Consider the following 12926-nt stretch of genomic DNA (forward strand, 5'->3'; position numbering starts at 1 on the left):
CAATTGTATCACTGCTTTTCAGGAGGAAGGCAGCTTGTTCCCACCTTGAGCCCCAAAAGCCCTATAAAAATAACAGCATATGTCCTCAGCTTGTGTCCTACTGCATTCAATTTTGATTAACGGGATGTAAAAAGGATTGGGAGACTCTAGAAAGAATGCAGAGAAGAGCAACAAAGATGATTAGGGGACTGGAGGCTAAAATTTATGAAGAATGGTTGCAGGAACTGGTTATGTCTAGTTTAATGAAAAGAAGAACTAGGGGAGACATGATAGCAGTGTTCCAATATCTCAGGGGTTGCCACAAAGAAGAGGGAGTCAACCTATTCTCCAAAGCATCTGAGGGTAGAACAAGAAGTAATGGAGAGAAACTAATCAAGGAAAGAAGCAACTTAGAACTAAGGAGAAATTTTCCTGACAGTTAGAACAATTAATCCGTGGAACAGCTAGCCTCCAGAAGTTGTGGATGCTCCAATACTGGAGGTTTTTAAGAAGAGTTATTTATTTAATTATTTTGATTTGTATGCCACCCAATCCCAAAGGACTCAGGACGTCTCACAACAATAAAACTATAAAACAGTATAAAATAAATCAATAATATTAATATCAGTTTAAAACCCTTAAATCTAGTCCATACAATTATACTAGCTCACACATACAAATCGAAACTTGTTTCGGCCAAGGTTAATAGGTATCAATTCTCAGAGCCCCCAGGCCTGCCACTAAAGCCAGGTTTCTGGAAAGCCAGTAGGATGGATGCAATATGGACCTCAGGGAGTAGTTGGTGCCAAAGAGCCGGAGCTACCACAGAGAAAGCCAGGTTTTCAAGGCATTCTGGAAAGCCAGTAGGGTGGGTGCATTACGGACCTCAGGGAGTAGTTGGTGCCAAAGAGCCGGAGCTACTACAGAGAAAGCCAGGTTTTCAAGGCTTTCTGGAAAGCCAGTAGGGTGGGTGCATTACGGACCTCAGGGAGTAGTTGGTGCCAAAGAGCCGGAGCTACCACAGAGAAAGCCAGGTTTTCAAGGCTTTCTGGAAAGCCAGTAGGGTGGGTGCAGTATGGACCTCAGGGGGTAGTTGGTGCCAAAGAGCCAGAACTACCATAGAGAAGGCCCTCCCCTGTGGGCCCGCTAACTAACACTAGTTATTTAACGGGATCCGGAGAAGGCCAACCCTGTAGGATCTAATCAGTCGCTGTGAGGTATGTGGCAGGAGACGGTCCCATAAATAGTCTGGTCCCAAGCCCTGTAGAGCTTTATGTTGGATATTAGTATACAGTTTCCTGCCTAAGCAGGAGGTTGGACTAGAAGACCTCCAAGGTGCCTTGCAACTCTGTTATTATTCTGTTATTCTATTATATTCAAATAGGCTCAATTCTGTCAAAATAACAAAGCATCACATACAAATCATAGAAGAGTAAGAAGAAAAAATAGGGGTGGGGGAACTAGTCCTGTCCATGCTATGATGCTGTCTTGCCTTCTCTACATCATTGTGCAATTAAGTTTAGTCCCCAGGCTCCAGGAAAGGCTGCCTACCCTGTTTCATGGAACTGAATGAGTGTATGGGAAAACCTATGTGTTATTGGTGTGAGAACAGTCAGTAAATTTGTAATTTATTTGTGATTAATTTGGGCAGAAAGTTATGAAATGGAGATCCATTTCTTCCATAATAGGCATAGGCATAAACAATTATCAAGCTATGTGTGGGTCTTGCCCTGTGCTATTATGATAAGTCTTCATGCAGTGTGACCTCTGATAGTTCCTGCATCTCTCCAGCTCCTTTAGGTAGCATTTCCTCCATGGAAGTCAATGTGGACATGCTAGAACAGATGGACATGTTGGATCTCTCTGACCAAGACACTGTTGATGTATTTCTTAGCTGTGGGACTGAGGACAACAACAATATAGCTACCCTATTGCCAGGTATGTACAACTTCCATAACTATCCACATCAGTTATTAGCCCCTGTGTTCCAACTGGAATATGTTATGGTAAAACTCTTTGGGGATTGGAAATTTAACCAAGCAGGTCAATGACTATTTCAGCTTCAATCGCAACAACACAAGAGCACGCAGCAGATTCAAACTTAATATTAACCGCTCCAAACTTGACTGTGAAAAATATGACTTCAGCAACTGAGTTGTCGAAGCGTGGAACTCATTACCTGACTCAGTAGTGTCAACCCCTAACCCCAAACATTTTTCCCTTAGACTATCCACGATTGACCTCTCCAGGTTCCTTAGAGGTCAGTAAGGGGTGTGCATAAGTGCACCAGTGTGCCTTCCGTCCCCTGTCCAATTGTCTCTCCTTATCTCATTTATCTTTTCTTCCTTTCAAATTTGTTCACCTATACTTTTATATCTTTTCTTCTATTCTTTTCTTTACTTATATTATTACATATCTTTCTCTTCAATGTGTATTATGTATTGGACTAAATAAATAAATAAAATATGTAGTCCATCAACATGTCGAGCATGGACATTAATGGTAGAAATTAGTATGGAGGTAGGTGCAATGGGCGACAAGAATAATCTTCAGGAGACAGGAAAACAGTGCTCATAGCCAGACAAAATAAGTTTCAGTCTGAGGCAGAAATGTAATTTGAGGAAGCACCTCAGCTTTGACCCTCCTTAATTCTGATGAAGATCAACGGAGAGGGGAGGAAGTGCATTCATTTGAAAAAACATGTTAGTAAATGTTACAATAAAAATAGTGTTAACATTCTTGACTTTATTTTCCTAGTCTGGTCTATCTCAAAAGGCTGACAACAGAGAGATAGCCTCCTAGGAAAACTCTTAGCATCCTGGCTATTAAAAATACCACCTTGACCTATCTTCTCAGCCTATGAAACTGGTTTCATTGGTGTTCTGTCGGGCTCTCTGGTAGACTCCTCCCAAAAATTCACAGCTACAAATTTCAGACACACACACGTTTGAAAATTCAAAACAATTTATTTATTTATTTATTTATTTATTATTTGGATTTGTATGCCGCCCCTCTCCGAAGACTCGGGGCGGCTCACAACAAGTGAAAAACAATCCAATACAATCCAATTAATTAAAATATTATAAGTTTAAGAAAATCCCCTATACTAACATACACACATACAGGCATACCATATATAACTTCAACGTGCCCAGGGGGAGATGTTTAGTTTCCCCAAGCCTGACGGCAAAGGTGGGTTTTGAGGAGTTTACGGAAGGCAGGAAGAGTAGGGGCAGTTCTGATCTCCGGGGGGAGTTGGTTCCAGAGGGCCGGTGCCGCCACAGAGAAGGCTCTCCCCCTGGGGCCCGCCAACCGGCATTGTTTAGTTGACGGGACCCGGAGGAGGCCCACTCTGTGGGACCGAATCGGTCGCTGGGATTCGTGCGGCAGAAGGCGGTCTCGGAGATATTCTGTTCCAGTGCCATGAAGGGCTTTAAAGGTCATAACCAACACTTTGAATTGTGACCGGAAACTGATCGGCAGCCAATGCAGACTGCGGAGTGATGGTGAAACATGGGCATACCTGGGTAAGCCCATGACTGCTCTCGCAGCTGCATTCTGCACGATCTGAAGTTTCCGAACACTTTTCAAAGGTAGCCCCATGTAGAGAGCATTACAGTAGTCGAACCTCGAGGTGATGAGGGCATGAGTGACTGTGAGTAATGAGTCCCGGTCCAGATAGGGCCGCAACTGGTGCACCAGGCGAACCTGGGCAAACGCCCCCCTCGCCACAGCTGAAAGGTGGTTCTCTAATGTGAGCTGTGGATCGAGGAGGACGCCCAAGTTGCGGACCCTCTCTGAGGGGGTCAATGATTCCCCCCCCAGGGTAATGGACGGACAGATGGGATTGTCCTTGGGAGGCAAAACCCACAGCCATTCCGTCTTATCCGGGTTGAGCTTGAGTCTGTTGACACCCATCCAGGCCCCAACAGCCTCCAGGCACCGGCACATCACTTCCACCGCTTCGTTGACTGGGCATGGGGTGGAGATGTAAAGCTGGGTATCATCGGCATATTGATGATACCTCACCCCATGTCCTTGGATGACTTTATAATGTTCTTTATAATGAAAATTCACTTAAACCAAGCCCTCTTTTGGTATAGCAAAGAGCACTCGTCTCCAAACGAACTGGTAATTTGTACAAGTCCCTTATCAGTTCTGTGATACTTAGCTTGCAGCTGTGAGGCAATTCACAGTTCTTCGTCTTTCACAAAGTGAAACACACTTTGCTCTGGTTTAGTTTCAAAGCAGGGGAAAATCAGCACACAAAAAGTCAAAGTCAGTAAAGCAGTCACGAAACACAAGGATCAGATAATCCTCCACAATGGCCAAACCCACAGGCTGCTATTTATAGCAGCCTCCCTAATTACCACAGCCCCACCCAACCACAGGTGGCCTCATTTTCTTTGATAATAATATCTCAGTTGTTTTTGTCTATGCATTGCTCTCCACATGCCTGGCTGTATCATTAACTCTTGTTCTGAATCCAAGGAGGAGCTAGATAATTGATCTCCTTCTGAGCTGTCTGCCCCACTCTCCTCCTCCCTGTCACTCATGTCTTCTTGGTCAGAGGAGCCTTCATCAGCAGATTCCACCAGGGGCAAAACAGGCCTGCAGCATGTGGATGTCTCCCCCACATCCACAGTCCTTGGGGCAGGAGCAGGGCCAGAGCTAACCACAACAATTGGTATCTTTTTCTGTAACTATGAAAAATACTGTAGAAAGTTTAAAAATATACTTTTTTTTTGTTCTGTCAGATTTTCTTGTTGTTTTCTAAAATGATAAGTCGGGTAGAAATAGATAGAGTAGAAATCAGGAAAGCAGTAAGAAAAATATTCATAAGTGGGGTGGTACCACTCTTGTATAATACATTGAAATGCATTGGAAAAACTATGATACCAAATAGAGTCAGTCAAAGAAGCTCTATACCCAGGCATAGTCCTTTTAAGGGAGATTGTAACTGCTTCTTACTGGGAGCATTGATTTGGGAGATGAAGTCATAACCCAAAACAAATTTCCTGATGGCCACTGGAGAAGGCTGGAGCTTTTTTGTTTTATAAGTTCCCAACTGCATCTGAAAAACTCAAACACCCATAGTCAATTTAAACACAGAAGGTATTGTATGCCTTTGTGTTAATCCAGAAACCTCACAACTGTTTGATAGGGTGAATGAAAGAGGCAGACAGAAGTGGCTCCAAAACAACAGCTCTTTATTTGGCAACGATTTACAATCCAGCAAAGGCTCTGTTTGATAGCCAGACCCTTTATAGGGGGCTGCCAGACAGTCTAGCCAATCATCAATCAGTATTTTCCCTCCAGAATGGAGGACCTGACTGAAGTCTATGTACTTCACTGGTAATGTAACAATAATCCTGACTACTGTTCTACTATTAGTACAGTGAAACTCTTATTTTTTTTCTTTCCTATAGGCCATTCTTTATTTGTTTAAACTTTCAACAATTTCCTATTTCCCACATGTATTCTATGCTCCTTTTCACAAATGTATAGGTTCCATTTGGTCATATCTGACCCTTTCGTGTTAGTTTGAGTTGAACAAAATTGAAATAAACATTGAAATAAGCACCAAAGATCATGGATATACTGCTATTGGCAATGGACAATAATAATAATAATAATAATAATAATAATAATAATAATAATAATAATAATAATAATAATAATAATTTATTAGATTTGTATGCCACCCCTCTCCGAAGACTCGGAGCTGCATAATACTGGCATTCTGTAAAATGTGAAACATCAAGGGCATTTATATAAATTAAAGTCTAAGAATAGAATAGAATAGAATAGAATAGAATAGAATAGAATAGAATAGAATAGAATAGAATAGAATAGAATTCTTCATTGGCCAAGTGTGATTGGACACATAAGGAATTCATCTTTGGTGCATATGCTCTCAATATATATATAAAAAGACAAGAAACATTTGTCAAGAATTATAGCGTACAACATTTAATGTTTGTCATAGGGCACAAATAAGCAATCAGGAAACAATCAATATTAATATAAATTGTAAGGATACAAGCAACAAGTTACAGTCATAGGTGATAGGATGGATGGATGGATATAGATAGATAGATAGATAGATAGATAGATAGATAGATAGATAGATAGATAGATAGATAGAAGGAAACAATTGGCTTTCTTACTCCCACTGACAAGATCTGAGTGTCTGTTTATCCACTTCTAACCTTAGAATAAGAATCTTGGTTTAAGGCAGAAGCAGCCATGGTTTCTGGCATGTCCCCTAACCCTGTTGTGATCCCCAGAGCTTCTGCAGCTCACATTACTCAGAGTGGCAAAATTGTTGACACCATAAGTAAAGGTTTGGATCAAAATAAGCGACAAAACAGGAGCCCTATAACCTCCTTTTGAAGTAATACACCTATTTCGCTCCATAAATTAAACCCCTAAATTAGATTAGACCTTTTTGCCCTAACTAGCTTCATGACATCCCTGTATTAGTGGCCATGCTCGATAGGCACTTGGAAGTTTTTCAGAGTTGGCTGCAATTGGAATGATTAATAAGCCATGTAAATAAATGAATTAAATAAATACATAATAATTCAATGTTAAAAAGAGAGCAGTACAGTTTATGGCCATATATAGTATCAGTTTGGAGAAAAAAACCTCCTGGATTTCTCAGGACAAGACATCCCCACACTCCCATCCTAAAAAGTGAACCCAATGGCAGATACATCCCATTGCTGTTTTGCTGGTCTTTTTGGATATAATAAAGTAGCCAGCCTTAAAAGGGGAGGGGGCATAGGATGTCCTCAAGTGTGCACAGTGGTACCTCTACTTATGAACTTAATTTGTTCCGTGACCAGGTTCTTAAGTTGAAAGGTTTGTAAGAAGAAGCTATTTTTCCCATAGGAATCAATGTAAAAGCAAATAATGTGTGTGATTGGGGAAACCACAGGGAGGGTGAAGGCCCTGTTTCCTCCCAGGAGATTCCTAGAGAGGCCCCACGGAGGCTTCTTCCTGCCTTTTCCACCCCTGTTTCCTCCCAGGAGATTCCTTGAGAGGCCCCACGGAGGCTTCTTCCTGCCTTTTCCGCCCCTGTTTCCTCCCAGGAGATTCCTAGAGAGGCCCCACAGAGGCTTCTTCCTGCCTTTTCTGCCCCTGTTTCCTCCCAGGAGATTCCTAGAGAGGCCCCACGGAGGCTTCTTCCTGCCTTTTCTGCCCTGTTTCCTCCCAGGAGATTCCTAGAGAGGCCCCACAGAGGCTTCTTCCTGCCTTTTCCACCCCTGTTTCCTCCCAGGAGATTCCTAGAGAGGCCCCACGGAGGCTTCTCCCTGCCTTCTCCGGTTACAGTTTCGGAGGGTCAGGTCTGTAAGTGGAAAATGGTTCTTGAGAAGAGGCAAAAAAAAAAAAATCTTGAACACCCAGTTCTTATCTAGAAAAGTCCGTAAGCAGAGGCGTTCTCAGATAGAGGCACCACTGTATTTGCCCACTTTGTGCCAAGAGGGCAGACTGACTTCACATCAGGTCTGGGCCCATTTTGTGTCCTGTGATGTGCAAAATGTTTCAGAGCAGAAAATGTTTCAAACTCAGCCTGGAAAATAAACCTCCTTGTTTTAAAGCTCAAGGCTCATTGTTCTGGCTTTACTGGAATTGTTTCAAGTTATAGAAAATGCTCTGTTTGGGTTAGAAAATGGAGGTTTGGAGCCATTTGGATCTGCTGCCCAAAATTAAAAAACAACCCGTCTGGTGATAGTCGTGTCTTGCATTCCTGCATTGTCTGCACATTATGAACTGTTGTTTCATAGCACCTTGTCATCTTCTCCCCGCTGGCTTTTTACTTATCACATTTTCACCCCTGCCTTTTTTTTTGGTAAACTTAACAGGGATGTTTATTCTGAGTAGTGGGGAATGGAAAGTACAGGGAAGCTGTTGCCTAACAACCCCATGCTTGTTGCTAAGCAACCGTGTCTCCTTACTCCTCTCTTTCTAGGTTTGCCTAAATAACAATGCCTGAAATTTATGAAAAGAAACAACTGTTTCAAGGACACAGCCAAGTTCCCCCTGATGAATCTCAAAACGCTAGATTTGTAACAGAGGTGTCCGCATTTCTCTTCTGCATCTTTTATAATTAAATTTGACCCAATATTCTTATGAATAGCTAAAGTAACTATTCATTCAAATCAAATGATGGGCTACCTTTGAAAAGTGTTCGGAAACTTCAGATCGTGCAGAATGCGGCCGCGAGAGCCATCGTGGGGCTTCATAGATTCGCACACGTTTCTACAACACTCCGTGGCCTGCACTGGCTGCCGATCAGTTGCCGGTCTCAATTCAAAGTGTTGGTTATGACCTTTAAAGCCCTACATGGCAATGGACCAGAGTACCTCCGGAACCGCCTGCTACCGCACGAATCCCAGCGACCGATAAGTTCCCACAGAGTTGGCCTTCTCCGGGTCCTGTCGACTAAACAATGTCGCTTGGCGGGCCCCAGGGGAAGAGCCTTCTCTGTGGCGGCCCTGGGCCCTCTGGAATCAACTACCCCCAGAGATTAGAACAGCCCCCAACCTCCTTGTCTTTCGCAAATTACTCAAGACCCACCTATATCGCAAGGCATGAGGGAACTGAGATACCTCCCCCAGGCTTTTATATTTTATGTTTGGTATGTATGTGTTGTATGGTTTTAATTGTTGGGGTTTTATATATCTTTTCTTTTCATATTAGATTTGTTCACTGTTATATTGTTTTTATTGCACCCCGAGTCTTCAGAGAGGGGTGGCATACAAATCTAATAAATTGAATTGAATTGAATTGAATTGAATTGCCCAAATGTAAACTGTGTATGTATTTTTTTTCATGGGGCAAACCTGACAGAAGATGTTTAAAGTTTTCTCTTTGCTGCATATACCAGTTTTCTGGATATCTTGAGCCAAATTTATTTTACAGGGAGTGGCCATTTTCTATTACATCTTGCATTCCATCACTCTGTGGCCTTCATTAATCTCATTTTATGAAATAGTATAATAATATGATGAGGGAGTTTGATAAAGCAGGCTGACTGCATATCCTGATCTAAGTAAAATACTACTAAAGTTAAATACCCTTTGCCACCATCACTTTAAGGAACATTTATGTGATATTCCAGATGTTGAAACTACAATTTACAGTAGCTCCAGCAAGTAGTGAGGAAACTGTAGTTAAATAACATCCGGGAGGATGCATATGGCCTCACATCATAGTTGGAGGTAGAGATATTATGTGCAACAGATTAATTTCATATCAGTTATATACCAAATGGTATTTGCATCACAGCATAATGTGTTGTGAGGCATATGGTGTCATTGTGTTCTATCAAATTTATTTATTTATTTATTCGGTTTTTATGCCGCCCTTCTCCTTAGACTCAGGGCGGCTTACAACATGTTAGCAATAGCACTTTTTAACAGAGCCAGCCTATTGCCCCCATAACCCGGGTCCTCATTTTACCCACCTCGGAAGGATGGAAGGCTGAGTCAACCTTGAGCCGGTGATGAGATTTGAACCGCTGACCTACAGATCTACAGTCAGCTTCATTGGCCTGCAGTACAGCACTTTACCTGCTGTGCCACCCCGGCTCTTTCACTGGCTGAGGGCTCAGCGGAGGGGGGGGGGGTCAGCCTTGCAGTAGCAGTTAAAACGTCTCCATTTGTGCCCTGCAAAGGCACCTCAGCGGATACAGGCAGCTGTCAGTCTCAGGGATAGTTTTTCATCATTCAAGGAGTGCAACAGAACAGAATCAAAGAATGCTTTTATTGAACACATCTATAGTGAATGCGAAGTTTACAAATATGTAAAAATGAAATTATAAAAATCCAACAAAGCATCTAGTCAATTTGTTGGATAGTCAGCATCACTAACGTCTCCAGGATCCTTTTGAATTTGTGTAGAATAAGAGCTTTTTTAAAATGCTGGGATTTGAAGCTGACCCATCTTCCTTCTAAAGCCATGAGACACTAGATTTTGTGCTAGAGGGAACAGGGTTCAATTATACCGCAATGATTCACCCTGAGAATGATTCAGACACTGCACAGCATAACCTTCTCACATTCCAGTTAAGTAACCTCACTGATGAAATCTCCAGACTGAGAGATTTACAAACCAGGCACCAAAGCTCCTGTCCAGAGATGGAAAAGGAATGTAAAACATGCACATCGCATAGCTCAAAGATTCATTCATGGAGAGGATTTAGACCAAACAACAACCCACCTTCATCTGTCCCTGAATCCAATAGGCCAATGGGTCACATGTTTCATAATGTTTCATTAGCCAGTTAGATCCTAACTATTATTGTGGGAGGGGACTCTTACTGGGTGGTTCCTTGATGTATCTGAATCTTATGACCCCTGGTGGCGCAATGGTTAGAATGCAGTACTGCAGGCTATTTCTGCTGACTGCCAGCTGACTGAAATTTGGCTGTTCAAATCTCACTAGGCTCAAGATTGACTCAGCCCATCCTTCCGATGTCAGTAAAACGAGGATCTAGATCGTTGGGGGCAATATGCTGACAATGTAAACCATTTAGAGAGGGCTGTAAATCACTGTGAAGCAGTATATAAGTCTAAGTGCTGTTGCTAAGTACCATTGCTATTATGGCAACTTGGGGGCCATGTTTTTTTTTCATGATTATATCACTTCATCAGAAAATATGAGGTGAGATTAATAACACTCTGTATCTTCTGGAGAGTAAATATTCTGCCTTTGAAATGTACATTTTTGTGTAGAGAGAGGCAGAATGTAGACAACATAAAAATGGAGATGAAGGATGCATAATAATCACAGGTGTAGTAGCACAAGCACCTGCAGAAACTGTTTGGACTCGGGAATAGTCACTCAGGGTACACCGCACATATTTGCAAATTTTCTTCCAGGAGCAAAAGTTCCAGAAAAGTTGTTCAGGAATTTAGCTCTGCCGTTGAAAAGTAGGTGTGTGAGAGAGAATGGTTCACAGAAGAGTGAAAAGTATGGGAAAGAGACTCAGCTTAGCTCCATCTTGATCATTTTGGCCTTCAAAGTATTATTATTAAGTTCATTACGTGTTCATTAAATGCCCTATGATTGTACCTCATGATTCTTGACAAATGTATCTTTTCTTTTATGTACACTGAGATCATATGCACCAAGACAAATTCCTTGTGTGTCCAATCACACTTGGCCAATAAAGAATTATATACTATTCTAAAAGGGGAAAGTAAAGATTTTGCACATATTTTCAAAATTGTGTAAATACCCCTACAACAGGGGAGAGTTCTAACAGGTTCTGGAGAACCAATAGCGGAAATTTTAAGTAGTGAAACATCACGGGCATTTATACAAATTAAAGTCTAAAAGTAGAATAGAATAGAATAGAATAGAATACTTTATTGCCAAGTGTGATTGGACCCATATCCAACATAATATATACTCTCAATGTACATGAAAAGACAAGAAACATTAGTCAAGAATCATGATGTACAACACTTAATGATTGTCATAGGGCACAGATAAGCAATCAGGAAACAATCAATATTAATATAAATTGTAAGGATACAAGCAACAAGTTATAGTCATAAAAAGATTTTGCTCATATTTTCAAAAGTGTAAGGATACAAGCAACAAGTTATAGTCATAAAAAGATTTTGCACATATTTTCAAAATGGTGTAAATACCCCTAAAAACAGGGTGAAATCCAGCAGAGTCTAACAGGTTCTGGAGAAGCAATAGCAGAAATTTTAAGTAGTTCAGAGAACAGGTAGCAGAAAATTTGAGTAGTTCAGAGAATCAGCAAATGCCACCTCTGGCTGGCCCCATCTCTGGGGTGGGAATGGAGATTTTGCAGTGTCCTTCCCTCGACACCCCCACCAAGCCACCCCCACCAAGCCACACCATGCCCACCAAACCACGGCCACAGAGCTGGTAGTAAAAAAAACTTCACCACTGCCCTACGACAGTAAAGTGGCTTTCCTGGAATCCCTACAGGGTATGTTTCTTGATGTGGCCTCCTGTAGCACTGCAAGGAGCTGGCACATGTTTTCTTTCATCTTAAGGCAAGTTCCTACAGAGCTGATTATTTTTCTAGCAAATAGGAGGTGAAGTATTGATGCTGCAGTGTTACAAGAGCATTTTTATATCCCAGTCACATCTCTTTCTCTAGTTGGCATCTATACTTAGTGAACTTAGGCTGACTGAACCCATGCCATAATAAATATCATGAAATAAATAACGCATCAGCACGATTCAAACCATACAGTTAATCTGCTAAGCAAGGGGTAGTCACATCTTTCAATAAACTGGTCACCTCTTTTGGACCACTGCAGAATGTTTAATGTTAAGCTGTCTCACTGTTGCCTCTCAGATTACATTTTGTGATTTGTATTCTAAACTGTGCAGAATATATCCAAAGATGTACATGTTTATAACATTTTTAAATTAGGTCAGGCATGACAAAATGCCTGAAAAGGCTGCTTATGATGGATTCTTCTGGCATGGTGAAGGGATAAGCAGAACTAGAGAAATGGGATTCTCAACCACCACTTATTATCTGCAAGGGAAGATCAGCTCAGTTTGTAGAACTGGGTAGCTTATCTGCACATATATATGCAGTGCAATGAGTTCATTATATTCCTTACAGTGTGTAACTGTCAGGAGACATCGAATTCTAGGCAATCTGCAAGATTCTGTTAGTTTGGAGAAGGATTGATCATTGAATAAATACTTCCCAGAAGAAATTAAGTTTAAACTCTCCTGACCTAAAATGGTATTTTTAGGTCCATACTATACTTTCAGCCCATACTATATCTTTGGGAGTGATTTTCATGCAACTTATTTAAGTCCAGAACAGTAGTACAGTGATACCTTGTCTTACAAACTTAATTGGTTCCGGGACGAGGTTCTTAAGGTGAAAAGTTTGTAAGACGAAACAATGTTTCCCATAGGAATCAATGGAA

The 12926-nt window shown here is 41.5% G+C and overlaps 1 protein-coding gene across 2 annotated transcripts in view; it reads left to right on the top strand.

Moving 5' to 3' along the window:
* Positions 1 to 12926, top strand: part of DBNDD2 (dysbindin domain containing 2) — a 38835-nt gene that overhangs the window by 19850 nt on the left and 6059 nt on the right. For both annotated transcript variants that reach the window (XM_070744717.1, XM_070744718.1), the window contains exon 3: positions 1771 to 1917. In XM_070744717.1, coding sequence (XP_070600818.1) covers positions 1771 to 1917 — 147 coding nt within the window. The remainder of the gene's footprint in view (positions 1 to 1770; positions 1918 to 12926) is intronic.

This window comes from Erythrolamprus reginae, chromosome 3, assembly GCF_031021105.1.
Source record: "Erythrolamprus reginae isolate rEryReg1 chromosome 3, rEryReg1.hap1, whole genome shotgun sequence".
In the NCBI taxonomy this organism is placed as follows: Eukaryota; Metazoa; Chordata; class Lepidosauria; order Squamata; family Dipsadidae; genus Erythrolamprus; species Erythrolamprus reginae.